Here is a 22,767-nt window from a genome sequence, read left to right as displayed (position 1 = left end):
CTTCCAGGTACTGAGGTATAAAAACGTGAAAATTTCATATAAATTTGTGTTTCATAACTTTTTAATAATACTTAAATGTTCATTTCTAATGATAGGACACATGAACTGAAAAGCCCATAATAAGTGTAAAATGCCTGACTGATTAAAGAAAAATAATATTTCATGAAATACTGTATATGTACGTGTAACCAAAAATTCATATATAAACAGTAAAACATATATATGTGTTATTTACCAGGTTCTCAGGGACAATTTTGGGTTTTTTCCATGTTTCGTCCTTTTATTTTGCCAAAATCAGGGGACACAAACTTATGCATGTATCTCCAATATCTCCATTGTGGCTAATATTAGAGAAAATGAATCACCTGTATAAACAAACTTTTACAATTATGATTATCATTCATCAGAAAAGCAATACAAAGCTAGCTGTTGGTTTTTGATAGAAATTAGATTGCCTTTCGAAATAATTTTTAGTGAAGTACATGAAGCAAAGCTCGATCATAGATGAAGGATCAAAGTTAAAGGTAGATAAACACAAACACATGGATCAACTTGAATTGTGTTATCATTACTCAAGCTACATAAAGTGACAATTGGCGAATGAATTTTAAAATTACTAAACAACTTGTAGGAACGACTTAAATTGCATATGTTTTTCTTTGTCATAAAATTATGTGAATAAGATTTAATTCACAGTAACCTCCCAAACATGTATTAAGTCTATGTAATATTTTCTTTTTCTTAGGTCAAACACCTTGTGTAAATGATTCAACAGCAGGATTACAGTCTCCTCTTAACAGTAACAATGACGTAACCTCAGCCGGGGGTAAGTTGGTGTCAAATCTAAATATATTTATCTTTCTTTCATTGTATCTATAAGTGTCATCATAGGTGACAAATAATTCGAAATGTATGACCAGTATTTAAATTTACCGGAACCGCCTCAGTGGTCTCGGGGTATCTTGCTCGACTTGAATGTTCGATCCCCAAAGGAGTCACACCAGAGACATTAAAATTTGTAGTCACTGCTTCCGCTGCAAGGCCCCCCTGTGGATCGCTATCCTTGTCGTGGTAGGGGGGCTTGCGTGCCTCAGTGATCCTAAGAGCTATGCCAGCTGGAGTTTTTTCTCCTGGTAGGGTTACCCATGCTGGAAAGGTCAAAGGTTAGAGGCCAGACTAAAGCGATCCGAACATCGACCGTGGGCCCGGTGTTTTTGCAAGGAAGCAAAAATTCAAGATAAATATGTCAAATTAGTATTAAAACTATCATGATATTTACCTTGTTAAGTTGAGTTAATGTACATGTAAGTTGCTATGACAAGTTAGCATGATAATTATCTAGTCAAGTCAACTTCATAATTAAGGTTCTGCCAAAGTCAAAATGTAGGACATTAATTGTCAAGATAATTTGGACAAGGTGTAAAGAATCAATTAGTATGTCCCTGAAAACTTTGCTTAATGCTTCGTTATATTTTATACAAAATATATGCATATTTCCTTTCTTCACGAAACATGTTATTATGGCCATATTGTGCTAACAGAAGAAGTGTAAACATCGAATTTCAAAATAAATGTACAGATCTACCAGAACAGATTTTTGTTCGAAAATGCAAATATGCTGTATCCTAGTGAAGTGCAAGCTAGCAATAATTTGTGGCGAATTGCAGTACAAATGCATTTACAAGAAAAGTAAGCAGACATGGTATTGTTGTATACCCCCCCCCCCCACAAAAAAAAACCACCACCATCACCATCAAAAAAAAATCTCCGGTTTTTCTGCTTATTCGTTCATGATTTCTGTCGACCCTTAATGTGCAGGCAGGCTTTTTGAAATTCTCTATCATTATTCAAATTAAACTTCGTTAAACAATATAATAACGTCGCGTAAAGTCATTCGCTTTTTCTCAACTTTGCGTGTTCTGAGGGTGTTGTAGGGAATGTCAAGAGTAATGTCTGGAGCTTTTATCTTAAAACGTTCTACACACTGGTTTATTAAGAAATGGAGGTTGATACCTTATTTCGAAGGTCTTCACCACTCTCTTATCCATTTCAGTTTTACGTGACGAAATATAGAGAAACTATGTCCTTTTGGTCAGTATGAAATCTTGAACGTAATAAAAGATCTGATTTCAATGAGATTGTTGTTCATTATCCTTATAAATTAACACACCTTTCTTGTTGCAGTGAACGCAGTTTTATTAAATGCCGCTAATAAATATGCAATAACATGTTGTGGCTACATAGACCAATGGCAATTTGCTGCCAAAGCAGGAGTAACCATTGGTGCTACGTTTAAAGGACAAATCTGGGAACCGGGAACTCCATGGCAACTCGTGGGAGAAAATGATTTAACAGTTGCTGGTTTGTTTATTTCGCATTTGATACAATTAATCAAACTTTTAAATATCAACTGAAAGAGTCTATAGATATTTTCATATTTTTTTTTCTATTTGCAGTCGGATCTTTTTCTAATTTTTATACGAAAAACAGTGATTAAAAATAAATGACTTTAGTGGTGCTATACAGTATCATATCTTTCATCTTTCAAAACATTTCAATTATTCATTATGTGAAAAAAATTAAACTACATGTAACAAAACAAATTACTTTTGAACAGCCATTGGTGAAAACACCGTTTCCATAGCTACCGGAAATAGGATCACTGTTAAACCTAATGACGTCATCGGATTGTAAGTGTAACAATATAGCACGATACATGTACGTGTGACATAATTTTGAAATACTACTGTACACCATTAAGCTCTGCAGTAGGGGTAACAGATCTTCATTTGAGCGAGGAGGGGGGTAATTGTCCAAAACCCCACCAGGAAAAAAAAAACGGAAATGAAGTCAGATGCTCCAGAAGAGTAAACTATTCCTTACTTTTACATGTACATAATAGGCGGCTTCGGTTGAAAAAGAAAGAAACTTTGTTTCATAAAACAATTAGCTACATGTATTAAGTTAAGAGCACCACCAGATACATGTACATGTATACGGTACTTGTCAAGTAAGACACAAAACTACGCCTACGTGTCGACCAAAACAAACAAACAAACAAACAAACAAAACCCCAAAACAAAATAACAACAAAAACTATCGAACAAAGGTGGGATCAACAGGTGAAGGTTAGAAGGAAATCAAGAGAACAAAGATTTGGACGGTAAACAAATGCGATACTGTACCTCTACTGGTAGTATGGGCCAGGTTCACCGACAGGATAAGCATGTCCTCTGCTTTTGTAGTAACACCCGCCGAGTTGCTACATGTATAATAAAATGTCAAATCCGGTGGAGACGAATGAGGAAAAAAAACCTATAACACAGTAAACAAATCTCATGATACAAATCGATATGCCATAACGATACTTGTTTCATGTGCTTATAAAGAATTACCTCCCCTGATGCAAGTTATTGGTGCATGTATAGGTTAAATACTTTGATCAAATAAAACAAAAAATATGGACTACAAGAAGTTCTTGTCATTAGCATAATAATTAATTTATAATTGTACATGTACATAAAGAACACAGTGACACAAAGATCTGTTTTACTCTTTTCTGTTGCACATAGGGGTGTCCAGTTTGTTCCCGATTTGTGTCGCTAATCAAACCTGTGACAAACATAAACTGTACATGTGCAGTGGAAGATCCAGGGGTTTGGTTCCAGGCATTGGTCTCCCATCTGTGAAAATGTGGGTAATATCGTACAAAAATTGGCTAATAAAAGCATGAAGCCCATTTTTTTCAAAATTTCTTGATTCACCCCTACATGTACATGTATATGTTGTAATGATTTCAGTTATGAACCAAGTGAATCTATAGTTGGAGGTAAAGGTGGAGTGAGTACGAAAGAGTCAACCTTTACTGGACCGGAAACATCTTATGACTGGGACTCAGCCCCAGACACTGGCGACGAGTTCTCAATCAATGTTAGATTACAGCCAAGTACGTACAAAGTGCATGGACATGTAACACATTAGACACACTTATTTGCTGCCTAACTATAAAATGGTAGAACTGTGTACAGTTTTCAAACAACATAAAAACGATTTGAAATTATAAATAACATTGCAGTAAATTCGGATTCTTTTTACCAATCCATTCGGATTCCGAAATAACATGGAAATCACGATATCTTGGATATTCACAAACGTTTTGAATTTTTGAACCGAGTAAATTTGATTGTTAAATTTCGGTGATAAAATGAGAATTTAAGTGAGTATCATTTTTAGCTCAACTGGCCGAAGGCCGTGTGAGCTATTGCCATCACTTGGCGCCCGTCTTCGTCGTCGTTAACATATTGTTTTCAAAACTCTTCTCCTCTGACACTACTTGACCGATTGGAACTAAACTTGGTATGAATGTTCCTTGCAAAGAACGGATGTGGGGATTTTTTATCTATCGAAAAACGTGGCTGCTGTCACTAGCAATAGAACATAGGGGTCAGACAGTAACAGTGGCATAAATTACTGTGTTCAGCCTAATGAGATCTTTTTGTGGTCAAATTTTCATTTTAATCTGGTATGTCATGTTGGAGTTATTGCCCCTTTTCATCGTTTTTTTGCTATATTTGGTGTTATTTCTTTAAAAAATCTTTTCTGACTTTGCTTGACCAATTAAAACCAAACTTAGGATGAATGTTTCTAGGGATATCCTGCATAATAATGATGTGGGGATTTTCGATACGTTGAAAAACATGACCGCCGTTACTAAAAATAGAACACAGAGGTCAGACAGTATTTTTTTCGCATATATATATATATATATACCCATAACCGTTAGGTTTAGCCAAATTCTGACATGGCTAAAAGTGTTCAGCATGATGAGATCTATCTGTGGTTAAATTGTCATTCTAATCTGATAAGCCATGTTGGAGTTATTGCCCTTTTTCGACGTTATTTTGCTTTTTTGATGTTATTTCTTTCAAAAATCTTCTCCCATGACTTTACTTGACCAATTGAAACCAAATTTGGTTTGAATGTTATTTGGGTGTCCAGCATAGAACTGATGATTGTGAGGAATTTTGACTGGTTGAAAAACATGGCCGCCGTTACTAGAAATATTCAAAGGGTTCAGACAGTAGTTTTTCGCAACTATCATTGGAAAGCTTAGGCATTGGGCTACATTATAACACATTTATATTTACCATGTGATTTTATCAAAGTGATGTAGACGGTAGAACCATTGATTCTCCAAAATCTTCGTTTTTTAATTCAATTGAGTTCAACTTAAATCTGGGAATATTTTTGGCAAAATAATTTGTGTGCAAAAGGTATAAAGGTACATGGAAATCGTCATGCAAGACGTTTATGTTGTTAAGTGGTAGAAGTGCACGGTACATCCCCAACAGACGGGCTATTTATTTAAGTTCTTTGTTAACCTTTAGGCAACACGCCCAGTTTTACAAACTTGGATGACTTATACGTGATGGATTCTACAATAGCCGATGGAACAGTTCTGACTACACTGGCAGCCACCGACGCCGATCCCCAGGACATCGGAAATTTAGTAATCACGCAAACTGGTAGTACAGGATCGGCAGCGACTATGTTCCAGTATGACACAGCAACTCGTAAGCAGTCAGTAATACTACGGAAGCCCAGAGGGGGCGTTTAAAAATTAAATTATGTCGTTATCTCTATACGATTATATCGTTTTATCAAATTGTTACATACTTATCTCGATATACAACATTATATCGTTATCAGTCCTTGAACCAATCTACACAACGATTTGACGGATCGATGACCGGTGATCGGCCTGATCGTAGTTTTGTTACATAAAATGACGGAAGATCTGTTAAAAATAAAATCAATGTGAATTAAAGTATAGATTGATGTTTGAATCTATTGCATTATTTCAATATGTGTAAAACTGACAAGGAAAACAACGAAAACAGTAAAAGACATTGACCGCTCTGTGGTGACGTGATGCGATCACCGGTTTATAATGGATCTGTTTGACGGATCGATGACAGGTCAAAAACTGATCGGTGATCGATTACTGATCGCAATTTTTGTTGCACGGATCGGTTCAGGTACTCTGCTAGTACATGTAGATATTACTAAATCGAGATATTGATACTCATGATTAGAATCTATAATATGACTTTTTAGCTTCCATAAAAATCCTGTACATATATATATATTCTTAGTTTTACTGATGGATTGTTTTCCCGTAGATTCTAAAACATCAATTAATGTACAGTTGTAAAATAATCAGATATATTACTGATGAAGATTTAATGCAAACGCATAGAAATCTTCCCTACACCCCAAAAAAGTTATCCCCTAAACCGATTTCAGTGTCAATCTCATTATAAATTTTACTGCTTCTAACCATTCACAAATGATTGAACAAATTGTAAAAAGAAAATGAGTCACCGTCCAAACTTTTATTCTTATTTATTTTTTAACTAAATTCCTATTGACTAATTTCTGTGCAAACTAATTCCATACAAGCTTTTAGGAAATCGTCCCAAAAATACATAAATTATAAGACGCCATTTCTAAATCATTATGTTTTACCTACATGCCCAATTCTCACAATCTTTTTTTTTCTGATTTATGTGAAAATAAAAACATTTCCATGCAAGTTTTTATTGCTATTATTCATTCATCAAACTTTAATGAAATCGATCAAAAATAGAGGCGCTGTCCACACGAAAAGCCTACGAGATAGTATTTTTTTTGTTGTATGTTCCTTTCTATAAATAGTGCCCCCATTTTTATCAATTTCGGTAAAAATCAAGTCAATCCTAGATTTTAATGCTAATAACCATTTTCAAAAGTTGAATGAAATCCGTTTTTCTATACTAAGTTCCCCTCTCAAAAATGGTCTCCCTTAATGGATATATAAGTAAAAAATCAACCCCAACTAAGATGTTATTGCTGCTTCTACTTAACATTCAAAGTCAATAGTTTGAAGAATATCGGTCATGAAATGGAGGCGCCATCCACGCGACAACAAATTTTAACGGACGGACGGGTAATTTTCTTACCAAATTATTTTTTCCGGTTTTTGGGTTGCATATTTACGGTGGTGTCGAAATGACATTTAGAACATTTATTGCATTTTTTCAATATGTGTAAAATTGACAAAGGAAAGCAACGAAAACAGTAAAATACATTGACCGTTCTGTGGTCACGTGATGCGATCACCGGTTTTATGGTTCGGCTTGACGGATCGATAACTGATCAAAACCTGATCGGTGATCGATTACCGATCGCAATTTTTGTTGCCCGGATCGGTTTAACAACGTACATTAAGATGTAGATATATCATTAAAAAATCAATACATCCAAGGCGGTCGAAATGCCAGACACAATTTAATTTCATATATTTTGTATCTGAAACTATTTTGTCGATATTATTTCATTATTTAAATAAGTAATTTTGTAATCCAGTATTGAAGGACTTTGTATCCAATGTATAGAAGACGGAGCTTCGATTCATGGCACAATGTACAATCTGGTTTCCATGAATAACAGAGAAATAAATACAAATGTAAATCATACTGAAGTTCACAATTGCAACAAAAAACAAATAAACAAACAAACAACGATACAGTCTATATCTAAGTTTCTATCATTTTTATAGAATTCTCTATTAAAAACTGTTTGTCCATTCTAGAACAAGTAAAAGTGCAGACCGGTGTCACTATGACTCCAGGAGATCACACTATGACCTTTCAAGTGACAGATGGGTGCTTAACCGCCAGTGGAACGCTCACATTACGTGTAGAGAATACGGTAAGTACTTCACCATCTTGTATATCTTGTATAGGTTGCACTAGACTTGGGGTAACTTTTATCCAGCGGATAACTCTTTCGAACAACCTGGTCCTGTTTGGCAATCATTATTTCTCGTCATGTATGAAGTTTTTGATTTATTTCTACGCATTAAAAATCGTAGGCGTCCCTGTGCTGAAAGATGTACGAACCGGTTAACCAACTTCATAAATATACGTTACATACATGTATGTACGTATACTGAATGGGCAGACTCAGAGGTGGGAGCTTCAAGAGGCGCCCGGTTGAGTAAGGGGCCAAAAATGTGATTAGTACAAAAATATAATTTGTAAACCAAGACTTCACGCATAAAATATATTCTGTGAAATTGAAGTCCGAAACTCCCTGCTTAAAATGTTTAAGCATGGTTTACCAACTGTTGTTTGATTTAAACCAAGGTAAATTGAAGATTGTGTCCTGATTCAAGCGCTACACTTTCTCTCTTAACAACCGCTGCAGACACGTGTCTGATATTAGGTCATTTCCGGACAGTACTATGCACGTACATGTAGATATAAACAATAACATTTTAAAAGTATTCACTTTGTCACGTCTTGCAAGATTCCTGTAATTTCTGAGCTCTCTGTAGCGTCAAATGTCAGACACTGTATGGAGCTACATGAGAACAATTTGAAAATTTAAATCATGCACTGCAACATGTACATACCTATTCTATTACACTATACTAACACTCTATCTGCATTAACATACTTTTTGAAGATATCAACGGCAATTACGGTCAAAATTCCACTTTCAAAAGACAATGCGTTCTCTGCCTTCTTTAGAAACACCTGTGACAAAGCTCGTGTCAAGTCTTGATAAGTGCGGCAAAGAAAAACTAAGGCAGTTGGTATATCAGCCGCTGCGGTCCTTTTCCCCCAAAAAAAAATCGTAAGTGAAAGATGAGTAAAATCTAATTTTACACTTAAGATTTTTTATGAACAATAATGGCAGAACTTCTCGGATGACTGAACAGTAACTTACTCACTTATACTAGACCACTAAGGTGATTCAATTCAATGGCGAGTACAAGGTGCAAACAGTCATAATTAGTTTTTGTTGTCTTTTGTCAAAAACAAGCATTATTTGTACAATGTATAAATGCGGTTTGTTTGGTTTTACTTTGTACAGCCACCAGTAATTACAAGTCTCTCAATAAATGACCAGACTACAATATCAGAAGATTTATCAACGAAAACACTGCTCCACGAGCTGATTGTTACGGACGAAGAGACAGTCGAATGCTCCCTAGACTCTACAGGGGTCCCATTCATTATCCAACCGATACCATCAAGTCTAAGTATGTCGTATTTGCAGTGTCCATTGAAGAGAAATGTTTTCAATGTAAATTAAAAAAGTTCTATTATTTTTGTCTCATTGAAGAGTAATCAAGGGAACCAAGGTTATAGCGGTAATCAGAAGTATTCATTGAGATGCACGTTACCATTTTCATAAGATTTGAAACAAAATTTAAATATAGCAGATCCACAGTTAGTAGATCAATGGTGTAAATAGGAAGCCTTAAATTCCAACTCTACTCAGTGCTCAGGAGTTAAGAGTGCATTTTTAATCTTTGCAAGAGCCTAATACTCAAAATCGGGTTTATATCAGTTCAAAGAAAATCACGCTCCGGTCGACACTAGCGCGATTTCTTTTTTACCTCACATGCTATACTGATAATTGTTTTAGATTATGGGATATACCTAACGGATGGAGCAGCTATGGACTATTACACCAGAAATGCTTATATCCTTGACCTATCTTGTTCCGATGACTACGATTCTACTTCTGGGGTGTTTACTGTTTATCTAACACAGAACGAGGTAATGGGGATTTCCCTAGTTAAGTTTAGTACATGACATAATGCAATCAGCTACTGGTATATAAGAGACAAAAACAAACCGAAGGAGACAAAACAACATCATACAATGTAGCAAGTTCTATTCCTGACATATGTACAGATGAGATAAGTTCTAACCTCTCAGGTTAACTGTCAGAAGAGTTGACTCTATAACAGTTCTAAAAGTGTCATAGAACGAGAACAATTCTGCTGCTACGACCAGCTCTGTTGACAATTCTAGTGGAGTCAGCTCTACTAGGACAGTTATATTAGTAGAGCCGGCTCTGAAACTGTCTGAGAACTGTTTTATATCTGTCAAAAAAAACAATTCTTCTGATAGTTCTATGAGAGTATTGTGAGAGATAATAACTGATCTCATTTGAATGTACAATATATATAATTATGTAAATGCATACAGTAGGCATACACGAATACACAAATGTCCAAAGATATACACGTAGCAGTTACAACAATGAATTACCTGCATCCAAGACACGAAAATATAGCGAAATCAAGGGATTACGGAGGTATAAAGTAAAGGCGGTATTACAAACTATATGAATATAGTTTGTAATTCCGCCTTTATATGAGTATGTTAAAAACGTCGCAAACTTGAGATATCGACGGGGAAAAACGTAGAACTGTGTACAATGTTACATGATTTTAGACTCTGCATATGATGGACGGAACTATTTGCACCCAGATAAATAAATGCACTTCTTTGTTTTTCATATCGTTAATTTCGCGATCCACGTGTGCGTCAGCGTTGAACGTTTTTACAACCACCTCCTTGCCGTATTCACACTTGTCATTTTGTTCCGAATGACCCCAGATATGTCCCCGAATAACCTTCTGACGCCAATGAAACAATGCAACTTTAGATTGTGACGCCATTATTCATTACTTTAAGTTGAAGGAGAATTCAGTACGAAAACAACGGGAAAATGTATTATTTTCGCCAATGGCGTCCACAAGTGTAAAAACGTCTATACTTCCGACAGAACGAGTTAAATTTGAGTCGATTTTCCATGTTTCCCAGTATCTATATTTATATATATACATATAAGACGTTGCTGATAATCCTAATAATCATTTTTTCCACTTTTGTAGCCTCCAATCATCAACAGTCTGCCTATTGGTATAGATACATTAGAACAATCAGTGCTACAGACGACGCTTTATACCTTCTCCGTTACCGACCCAGAGAATGCACCCTGCACATGCACATATACAACCACCCCGACAACAACAGTCGTCTTCCTCAAACCATCGGCAAACTACAATGGTAAAGCTAAGACACACATAATATATATCACATTATACAATATTTATACATGGCAGAAAGAAAAGAACTCACTACATGTAATCCGTCTGGTAAAAACAGGTGTTCTTTTTTTTTTGTTTTGTTTTGTTTTGTTTTGTTTTTGGTTTTGTTTGTTTGTTTGTTTGTTTGTTTTTTTTTGTTTTTGTTTTTTGTTTTTTTTTTGTAAACATCAATATAACAGTAAGTATGTCACCTTTAGTGAGGAATTAGCTTGCTCCCGACTTATTTCTGGTGATTGTGTCCGGCAAGTTGTACGGTATATAATTTAATTAGACTTCTGTACCACATACATATAAACGAGCCTTTAAATCTTGTACACCAGACATGTAGTTGTAACGTAGTTACATTTTATCGAATGGCTTATTTTTATCCAACAGAATTCGAAATAGTCCTTCAGTCGAACCCTAATCTGAACTATGACGTCACTCGAACTTACCAAGTAGATATACAGTGCTCAGACAATCGACGCAGTGACACCAGTGTATTTTTCATGAATGTTCTTAGGAATAAACCGCCTGTTTTTTCAAACTTGCAAAGTAAGTATATGTTTAAAACATAGCTACCCAGGCAGCCTGAGGATAGATACATACACTTTATATCTGACATTGCAAACATGTCGAGCAAAGTTGTTGAGTAGTACTACAGTTGAGAATTATGCTCATTCTAGGGCAAAACAAAGTGGACAAAAATTAGTATATTTTAATATTAAGAAATATTTTTTTAATATTACCAATTCATTTTCTAATATTACAAATTAGATTTCTTGTATTACAAAACACTTTTTTTAATATTAAAAATTCAATTGAATTTCTAATATTAAAAAACGATTTTTGATATAAGAAATTGATTTTCTAATATTAGAAAATGGATTTGTTGTATTCAGTTACGATTTTTTAATACTAGAAAATCCTTTTGTAATGATTAAAAAAATGTGAGTGATTTTGCAATATTGCAAAGTGATTTTCTGATATTACAAATTCATTTTTCTAATATTACAAATTCATTTTCTTATATTACAAATTCAATTTGTAATATTAGAAAATTAATTTTTAATATTACAAAATGAATTTATAACATTAAAAAATCTTTTCTAATAATAAAAAAAAAATCATTTTTTTTAATATTACAAAATACTGATTATTGTCCACTTTGGCTTGCCATAAAATTCTGTGATATATGATACACCCCGTAAAAGTCTACAGTTCTATTTTTGTTATTAAGTTGCTTTATAGGTCTATAAGATAAAAAGTAGTATCATTCATTCCAATCTGTCTGCTCTAATGAGATAATTCATATTGAAAATCTAATGGTATCTACTGTATTTTAGTATCATTTAAAGAGAGACCACTCTACCTCCTTAACAGATATTTAAGACACCATTTTCTGCTGTAAATATAACTTATGATTTTATTATAGATACTACGGTTGTTTATGGGCCAACTTCTCATATTGGGCAACCTGTCTATGATGTCGTGGCCACAGACCCTGAGAATGATCAGTTGCAGTATTCCATAACATGTATCCAGGGAAATAACTGTCCGTTCGAAATTTTTCATTGTACGTTTTTCTGTTTACTTAATGTCTGTTTATAGTTAAGTTTTAACTACATTCGACGATTCATATTGTTTAATTGATTGTATCCCCTGTGAACGAAGTCTTGGGTATCATGGGTATAGGCACTGATTTTAGTCTGTTTCTTTAACATATATTGTAACATTGTCAGCAACTCTAATTTTTTGGTGGCTTCTACATTTTAATGAATCTCATACCATGTGAGAAAGGTTCAATATATTTATGGGGCTCATGTATTTTACACTTCATACTTTTTTTCAAAAGTCGCCATATATTTACGGATGTAAGAATTAAAAATGTAAGCATTTTCCACATTGAAAAAAAAAATGGAATTTACGTCGGACAATTCACAATATACATGTACTTACGGTGGCTAATTATTCACGCTTTTTGAAAGCAAACGTTTTTACTTTGGTTCAAATGCGTACAACCCTATACGTTTTTCAACGATTCTTTAATGTAACTTTGCAGCGGGAGAGATAGTGCTTACAAGGTCAATTAAAGGTGAAACAGTTCCCGCCTATGATTTGTATGTGTATGTAATGGATGATCGGACGACCACTGGACCACGGACTCTGACAGTCCAAATATCTGGTAATATTTGCTCATTGATCGACGTGATGCTCGCAATTGCATCTATTAATCATACATGAATCAATGTGAGAATAGTTATTGGATATATCCGAGTTTACTGTACATAACATACGCATTCTTTCAGATAAAACGAGAAACAATGAGGGAGAAGGCGCATGATGTTCAGATGTTTTTAGAAATAAATATACGGTAGACGCTCACCCAACAGATCAACTCGTATTCATGTATACGTTTCCGGTCTCTCGCGCGGGTTTTTGATGTTCTAGATCACTCTTTTACCACTGCTTTTCATTGGGAATATGCCGTATAATGTTTCCATCTATTCTAAGCTGGTAATTAATAATGCATGTGACTTTTTAACCATCGGGCTGTGATTAAAATTCTGGGAGGGTTTTCCCGCCATTTTACATTTCCGAGTTTTCTACAGATTTTATGGGAGAACCCACTTCTTCTTCAGCTTATTCTTGATGTAAATCATTTCTCCACACTCTATGGTAGAATTAAGATTTTACCATGCTCACTTAATCTCGCATGTTTAAAGTTTTAATTTTACCATCTCGAGTGGAGAAATAATTTAAACCACTCATTATTGACGGATAATCTATGTGTATATGTATTTTACAGTGCAATACATGTATGTCTCTATTATCCCTTGCCTTTTGATATAACAGTATCCGATGCGATCCTAATTTCACAGACCTTAAATTATGTCAAAGGCTCAGCTGATGGTTTCGACAATGATAGAACTTTTCATTTAAGAATATGAGTTATTATTGGTCTGAGAGAGTATAAAATGAAACAACCATACATTTGTCACAAAATAATAGCATTCAGCGATATCACTAGTGATGACAGCAAAAAGAAAAAACTATATCATATGCTGTATGTGCCTTTACTTGAAAGTGCATATTCCTCGTACATGTATCTCAATATGAACTGTGCATGAGCAGTATATACATGTATATAATTCAAGTTTCAAAGAAAATTGTTTACTTTTCTTCCTTTCCCAAATGAGACAGTCAAGCTCTCACTAACAACTTCTAACGTTTTCATTACTTTACATGTTAAAGAAGTAATTTTCAAAGTTTCACTGTGAATTCCCAGAAAAATGACATCTTTTGACTACTTTAGATCAGAGTACACACATATAATGCATATGTCTAGGTTCAGTGTGTTTTTGATTACTGAATGGGGGGGGGGGGCGGGGAGGGGGTGGCCATTTGACCCAGAATGGTTAGGGGCACCCAACCAGATTGTCGTGTATTGGTGGATTACGATTGGAAAAAACCTGCTTAAATGGCTTGCATTCTGTAAGTATAAAAAAGGACTAATACAGAACGCAGATCCACAGTTGGTCAATACATCAGTAATACAACAACAGCGGTGTTTTACATGTATCAACCAAATCCAGTATCAACTGGAGTACAAATAGCCTCGTCCCACATAGGCAAAACCTTAAACCATATAAAAAATTTCATATATATTTAAAATACATTTTTAGATATCAATTATGCACCATTGATTACAAACCTCCCATTACCGTCAGCTCTAGTGGTACCTGAGAATTCACCGTTGGATAGTAGCGTGTTCCAAGTTTTTGTGCAGGACAATGACGATTCTGACGTCCATACCTACAGTATGATGTCAGTTCCTAGTGACGGCATGCTTTATTTCCAGATAGACCCTAATAGTAAGAGAAGAATTATGATTGTAGTACTTTAATTCCTACATACACACAGACCCAATACACACCCAAAAACGCCACACGTGAAAATGGTGTCATGTGCAATATTATAGAATTATGGCAGATATCACGGTTTAATAAACACTAAAAAGGAGATATTGACCGTGGCACATGACCGAGGTCAATATCTCTTTTAAGTGTTCCATAAATCAAGATATTGCATGCACCGAGCTGACATAATGTTTCATTACAATACTCCTTAGAAATTTTAAGAATTTCCCACTGAGTTAGTTTCTCCTTATCACGATTTAAAAAATAATTTGGTATACATTTAATTTGGTTGAATTATTTCATGTATTTGGTACATTTGGATGTCCTTCTTTAGAGAGCGCAAATGTAGGCAAATATCTATTAGATATATTTGACAAACTGATATATGCTATATATAGAACACGTTTATCGTGAAAGGAAACAGCTGACGTCAGTCGTGCAATGTCACTTGTAATCACGACGCCAAGCGTCCAATATCATAAAATATGGATGTGTCAGAAATACATGTATATTGTTTAAATTAGAACTATAAAAATGTAATGATTTATCACATGCATCGATCATGATACGTATGATTATCACATGTTTCAGTTTACATGTGATAATCATATGGTTGTCATAAATATGTCAATTATATATCAAGAAGCCAAGATTTACATATGAGAGTAATATGATTATAATGCAATGTACATGTATTATCATCATAATTATGTTTGTTATCACATGGATCGAATAACATACGATTACTATATGTGGATCTTTTAACAAAACATTTACATAACATATTGAATAGAACAAATTTACTTATGAATCATACAGAGGGTTTAACTCCTAAGGCCAGGTGAAAAAAATAAGACTACCCTACTTCCCTATTCTCAGCCCATCCTAGCACAACTAATTGGTATTTTCGGCTTAACTATCACTTTTTAGTTGAGCACGATTTACGTCAACAATCCTCTCATAATTGTCTATATAAAATAATTTTAAAAAATAGAATGATTTGATATCTTAAATATCCTAATCTTTCATCCATTGTTATCTCAAATATATTTTCTTCATGTATATCAACCCTATTGCGTGTATTCTTGGTTATGTTGCAGCCGGTCTTGTTAAAACTTCATCAACAACAGGGCTTAACTACGAAAGTGGATCGTCAACTTCCTTTACTCTTTCAATAACAGTTACAGACACAAAAGATTCTGATACACAAAATTTATCCCTGACCATGTCTGATGTTAAGGAAGCTGTTTTATTTACTAAGAAGAACTATGTTCTAAGTATAGATGAAGGTTTGGTTAGTAATTTATCTTTAAACTGCAAAACTGCAAACTTTTGCCATTCCATCTTTTCTTAGAAATGGGCACTTCATGGGAATTTGACGTAGTGATTAGCCGAGAAATGTGTTTGTATTCATGTACTTATTCAAAATATGTAACTGTAAATCTGTTTTACTTTTTCCATACAAAACTTCATACGAATTTCACACAGAGATACATATATTCTGAGTTTTTACATTCCCATTTATTTTAAGCTTCTTATCGATTACTACACAAAAAAGTATAACGAGAATGGCTATAATGGCGACCATGTCAAAGAGACAACCCCACCTGGATACAAACAAATGTACTAAGCTCTACTTAATTGGTCTTCATTGACACGAGAATCCAACACACCACAAGCTGCAGTTGGCCCAAAGAAACATTAAAGATAACTGTTTAAGAAAGATTTCTTAAGTATTTTTATTTCAAATATTGCACATACATTGTAAGGTTTGTTTTTTGGCCCACTACATGTAATCTTTTCTTTTACTTCAGTTGCGTTTTTACATGTTTTTTTTTATAATCAATATACACGATGATTATATTTGATTACTGCCAAAGTTTTGTTTGCAATTCAAATGTAAAAAATGATTTTCAATTTAAAATAGGGTGGCACTGCTCTGACTGACCCCGGATATCTCTTCACAGATCAGGATACAGGAGACACGCATACGTTTGGAATGGATTGTGGAGCAGGAGTTGGTTACTTTACCATTGCATCCGCGACAGGTATCGTTTCCCTTATAACTGACATTGATGTGGATGCTTCCGGTTCTGCTACATCCTACACATGTGCAGTGACAGTATCAGATGGTTCATACAAGGATACAGCAACGCTTAATTTAAATATCAACAACATAAATGACAACACACCTATTTTTTCGTCAAATCTATACACGTTTTACCTGGATATCAATACCGCTGTAAATAACGTATTTGGATCAGCTGTGGCTACTGATGAAGACGCAGGTCAATTTGGTAAGGAAAAGTTTGTGATGTTAGTATAGCTATAAGATTATAGTCATCTTTCAGTAGTCTTAAATGCACACGGGAAAGTCATCAGAAGCGATCACAACAGTGTTCAGTACAGTTGATCGGGAAGAACTCTCTTACCCTGCTTCGTTCAGCCTAAAACCCGGAACCGGTTTTCACCACACCTCTTTTCAGCAACCGCCCGTTCATTCTTCTCTATAAAACATATAACAATGGTATCTACATTCAAAATTATAATATCCTATTACAAATGATACAACTTCACTGCACTTGAAGTTGTAGTTTCAGGTACCCCCTTGATTAGCATGTTTCAGACATGAGCTATCCCCCTGATTATATCCACAAGTAAAGATGGGCCTCCTTTCACAATTATGTAGGGAGCATCTGTCTCCAATATAATTTTCCTCGATCTCCTCAGTATCTGAATGCAAGAATATCTGCCAGTTAGGATAAATAGGGATATATATATATATACCAAATTTGCCTCTTTTCCTTAGGTATCACTCCCCGTTTGTGACTTCCTGGTCAGTTCCTTATGAAGCAATAGTTAGTTACCAGGTGTTTATCTGTCAAGCTACCTTGTTAATTTTCCCAACAAAAGTTTTTGAAGACCAGAAAATCTGTTTGAGATAGGTATCTAAATGAAAATGGGAATCTATCAACTTGCAATCTTTTAGTGGAGGCGGAATATGTTCGTCTTGAAAATGGATCAGGTTTTCTTGATCTCTTGTCACCTTCAATAAAATAGCAAATAAGTACCAATGAATTAGCGAGTGAAGTCCAGATGGAGGGAAAATGCAAAAACCTGTGTAGGTGAATGTCTATTTCCTCGATTAAACAATTCAAGCAAGGAAACACCTTTTCCAATGGTAAAGTAGTGGCTGAATTTTTTGGTGGATGTATACAAAGTGTATCATGTCTATTGTCGTCATTTCATTCATGTTTACCTATTTCTTAAAAAAAGACCCATTTATCAAATATGCCCCGATTTTCTCATTAGTTTCTTTGGTTTCTGGCCAGATTCACTATCATGTCTTGAAATAGTGTGTATACATGACATTTTCCACATCTAATTTGTATGAACACATCGTTACATACAATACGAGAACATATATGTACGAAGAATTCAAACAATAAACAAGACTGTACACATAGAAACAATGAAATGCTTATCAGTCACTATAACCGGAGAGGTAATCTGGTTTTCTGATTTTCCGCTTTCCCTATCTTCTTGGCAGACTGAATGTCATATAAAGTAGTCTTATTTAATACATTAACGTCTACTCTGCTAACTGGTCTCAATTAGTTATAATAATATGCCCCTTTGTTTCTTTGTTTCTTCTTTCCGCACTGATCAGAGCATTCGATGTACGAGTTTTTCCGTCAGATATGGGTCCAACTGATGTTCGCGCCGTACAAATCTGATCCTCAAATAGTTCACCGAGTCCGAAATCGTCTTGTTTTTCAAGATGTTGGAAAAACGTTTAATGTCATAACAGATAAGATCTTTGCCTCTGAAACCAAAGTTGTAGTTTATAATCTGTACATAACTTCGACCTGTCACGATGAACAATACAACTTTTCTTCCTGTCCGCCACCTGGAACAAAACAGGATTGGTGGGCTTTGTTAAAAAGGTATGGGCCCTTTCTCGGTGGTTTCAATTTTCTAGATTGTCCTTTTTGAAGCCGAATCAATTTATTTACACTACATCCCCTACATGATAGACTTTTGTTAGTGCCCTAGTGTCATAATCCTTTTTCTGTCTATCTTGTGATGCTTTAGACTTTCCCGTGTAAATTCATGAGCTAAATTCAGAAATAAAATAAGGTCTTGAATGTACTTCTTTGGCGATTTGGTATTACTCAGATAGCAATTGATTACAAATGAATCTTTTCATCCCACTAACTTTGTTTTTTTTATTCTTCAAAAAGTATCTAACTAGTTGCAAACTATTGTACCTTTCCACTTGACCATTAGAGGCTGGGTGATAAGGTGTGGACATATCTTGTGAATTTCTAAAAGATTGTCTGTTGATATTACCGTCCATGTTCTTATCCTGTTCCGAGTGGAGTTCTAATGGGCACCCAAAGTTATCACTTAGTACCCTAGCACAAGTCTCAGCTCCAACCATTTGGTAAATTGGTCAGTAACTATGAGTATATATCTATTACCGCAGTTGGTGAGTGGCAATGATCCAAGAATATCCATATGTACATTTTCCAGAGGAAACCCTGCATGGTACTGGCCCAATCTAGTTTTTGTTTACTTTTAGCATGTTTATTTTTGTTTCGAACGCCACAGGACATTACAAATGACTTACAAACTCTTGACATTCCGTGCTAAAGCAAAAACTGCATTTATCAGGATAGTGTTTTTGCTTGCCCCATGTGACTTGATAATGGGATGTCATGATACAGGTGCTATGCTTGTTTTTTTCCCAGACTTTCAGGAACAACTAGTAGATGTTTAGAACAAATTGGATCTTCCAATAAACAATACAAAATCCTACCTTCCATAATGACCTGAGTCCTAGACGTCCAGTAGTATATACTGCAGGACTGCTCAGCTGTAAGTTTTAGGAACCAAGTTCAATTACATTTTTAAACCAGTCTATGATGATTTCCATATTTTTCATCAAGTTGTTCTATACGATTGTCTGCTGTAGACAGAGTATCGACCCAGTTAGACACTGAAGTCTCAGAGGTCCTACAAACCATTATTTGCTGTACATAATCAATATCCATTTCAAAAGTTTTTCAAAATGTGCACGGTCTCTGGTTCAAAATTTACATCCACCACAGTGCAACTGATCAAGTTTAATAAACGGCTTATAAGAAGTACACGTGGACAAATGATCAGATAATCTTGACGAACCACGAGTATTTGCATGGAGTCCTACCACTACGATGTTGAATTATCAGGTTATACTGCCCAAGTTCCTCAATCAATCTTGCAATTTTCCCTACATTCAGCAGTAATAATCGTACTATACAATATGAAAGGATACTTCCCATGATCAATTATGACATTTTTCTTTTTCAAGAAGTCAAGGCAAAGAACGGTGTTGTCATTTATTTCAGTTATAAGAAAATTCAGATTTACAGTTGTTTACCCATTGATAACCTGTGCTGAGTTACTTGCTGTTCCAATACCGTTGATTATCACTACGTATTCCGTCTGGGGCTCTCCGTTCAATTGACTGTAAAATGTTTTTTCTCCCTCTACTGGCTGAAATAATGACTGTATTCACCATACACCGTCAAAGTATAATTGAGGAAAACAATCTATGTCTACTTAATCGCTCATTTCGTTTTACTAAGTAATATTTTGACCTCATCAAAATTTAAAATGTTCATAAAAAACACAATTTGTATAACTCAACACAAAGATGTGTTGTCGTAGCTAGTTTTAAAATATCAAAGATCGAGGTCACCTAGCCCAGCGAGAAAACGTTGACGTAGACACGTTTTTACTATCCCAACCAAACAAATGTTGACATTGCCAAAACCAAACAAGTGTTGACATGGCCAAAATATGTCTATATATACATTTTATTTTGTTTAGACTAAGAAAAAAAGCTGATGCAACACCTTTTACCCTTGTGGTAGACAAAATATATTTCTCATAGACAGTTGAAATATTGATTGAGACATTTTGTGTTTTTACCAGTCAAAACATTACTTTGGACTGTCGTATCATTTATTATTTTGTCCAGTTGTGTCCTTTACCACCCATTCCAACAGCATCATACATAGTATTGGCATCAGAGGTCACAGTCCTATACGGAATTACATTGGTTGTTTGAAAAATATTTGTTTAAGGAAGGGGCCAGTGTCATCTGGGTGGGCTGAGGATTGGCTTGCATGAGTTTCTTTAGCCGTTGAGGTTAAAATTTTCGCTGGGCTAAATGACCTCAACCTTGACCTATCTCTGAATGGTGAAGCATCATTTTCGTGCGAAATGTCCTGCCTGACACACCGATACCAATAACTGTTGGAACTACCTTTGTTAAATCTGCTAGGAGAAGTGATTCGTTTTAATGGTGACCTGTTCCTGTTCTCTTATACCATCTAAAAGATAATCTTCACCGTGTCCTTTGATTCTTCAAGGCTATCCACTGTTGTCTTGAGTCTTTGCTAGAATAATTGCATGTGCTTTGATAGCGAAGACGTAAAATTTAACCACTCGAACTGATAGTTCAAGCGGCTCTCCAGTAGCTTCGGCACTCAGATCATTAAATTTTGAGTCTCGATTCCTTTCAGGCCCAATATAGCAGATTTATTGGTTACAATACTCTTTGACATGTTAAAGCGCTTAATCCAGTGAAACTGGATTTTTGTCCATAGCTGAAAGTGCTGCTGAAGTATCAGAGCACCATTTTAGAAAAAAATCATTGATTGCTACCATTTCAACGAATTCATGCAGAGTATCCCGATAACCATCAGTAGCCATTTCCTGTGTTTTGTCTGCGAATTCTTCTAATTCTCATCTCTGTCTTGTTTTAGGTCCTGTTATTATCTCCATAGTGTGAGAATGTAATCCCTACGACCAAACGTATTTTTCATTTCTCACGTAAAAGGTCAAAATTAACTTGTAAAGCTCTGTTTTTAACACTAATATGACTTTAGGCTATGCCTATGATGGACGCAGCTCAATGTCGACAGCGCCTTCGTAGTTGCGCAATCGTCTGCTTCCGTGCTGAAAAAAATCGTCACTTCCGTCATAGTTCTGGTCTTAAGTTCTGCTTATGTAGGACAGCGCTAACGCTCCATTCATATAAAACTTTAATTCTTTATTTTGTAAGCACCCAAAGAGCTTGTCCAGTTTTTGTTTCGGGATCCAGATCCACTGATATCTTTCAGCTATGACATTATACGTGTAAACTGCAGATAATATGGTCTCCGATAACTCTTACTCTCATAGGTAGACATCTTTGTTGGACTTGGCCCATCTTTTTTTCTTCTATTTCTCTTTCCCCTGTGCTCATTTCTTCATATCTCTGTTTTACCAGTTGCTTGTGATACTGTCGTGTCATACCCTGCATTCCCTATAGGTTAAACTGAATCTGTTTTGTTATAAGTAGCTGACATAATATCTGGCTTTTTCCACTACAGGTTAATCTAAATCATGCAGAATGTTATTCACTGCTTAACTGTATATTCCTCTCCATTCTCTCAGATGTCTGTTTTATCTGCTCTAACTGGGTAATTTTACTCTTTTCCTGTCTTTGTTTTCCTCTCTACGAACCATTTCACGATTTTCAAAGTTGGCCTGTATTTATTTATTTTGTAGCTCTAATTTCTTAATTTTAGAAGTAAATAGTTGTTCTTGTTCTAATGTTCTTGGAAATTCTATTGCATTTGTGAGATTATATCTATTGTATGTGTCATAATCACACTCATACTTCTCATCTGTTCCTGTATTTCAACAATCTGATCAACAGAGGACCTTTTTCAGATTATTGATTGGAACACCCACAATCATGTTCAGGTCCTCAATCGTGAGTAAACCTATGATATCTCTGGCAGCTATAATTAAGTTAGCTCAAGTTTGGCCTACATGTTTATTGTTGTTAATTTCTCTTTGGTAGCTGTATAT

General features: G+C 35.1%; 1 protein-coding gene across 1 annotated transcript in view; it reads left to right on the top strand.

Annotated features, from left to right (window-relative positions):
* The window catches only part of LOC148597496 (protocadherin Fat 4-like), a 40,413-nt gene that overhangs the window by 5,320 nt on the left and 12,326 nt on the right, over nucleotides 1–22,767 (top strand). Inside the window, exons 2-16 of the mRNA XM_088563110.1 lie at nucleotides 746–826; nucleotides 2,185–2,361; nucleotides 2,618–2,690; nucleotides 3,801–3,946; nucleotides 5,388–5,573; nucleotides 7,634–7,752; nucleotides 8,923–9,091; nucleotides 9,481–9,614; nucleotides 10,742–10,916; nucleotides 11,333–11,491; nucleotides 12,372–12,512; nucleotides 12,999–13,121; nucleotides 14,623–14,811; nucleotides 15,957–16,150; nucleotides 16,784–17,153. Of these exons, the coding sequence (XP_088419236.1) occupies nucleotides 746–826; nucleotides 2,185–2,361; nucleotides 2,618–2,690; nucleotides 3,801–3,946; nucleotides 5,388–5,573; nucleotides 7,634–7,752; nucleotides 8,923–9,091; nucleotides 9,481–9,614; nucleotides 10,742–10,916; nucleotides 11,333–11,491; nucleotides 12,372–12,512; nucleotides 12,999–13,121; nucleotides 14,623–14,811; nucleotides 15,957–16,150; nucleotides 16,784–17,153 (2,436 nt within the window). The remainder of the gene's footprint in view (nucleotides 1–745; nucleotides 827–2,184; nucleotides 2,362–2,617; nucleotides 2,691–3,800; nucleotides 3,947–5,387; nucleotides 5,574–7,633; nucleotides 7,753–8,922; nucleotides 9,092–9,480; nucleotides 9,615–10,741; nucleotides 10,917–11,332; nucleotides 11,492–12,371; nucleotides 12,513–12,998; nucleotides 13,122–14,622; nucleotides 14,812–15,956; nucleotides 16,151–16,783; nucleotides 17,154–22,767) is intronic.

Source organism: Perna viridis, chromosome 15, assembly GCF_037379345.1.
Source record: "Perna viridis isolate PV_CMFRI_1.1 ecotype Kerala chromosome 15, ASM3737934v1, whole genome shotgun sequence".
NCBI classification, from domain to species: domain Eukaryota; kingdom Metazoa; phylum Mollusca; class Bivalvia; order Mytilida; family Mytilidae; genus Perna; species Perna viridis.
This window is presented reverse-complemented; position numbering and strand designations above follow the sequence as displayed.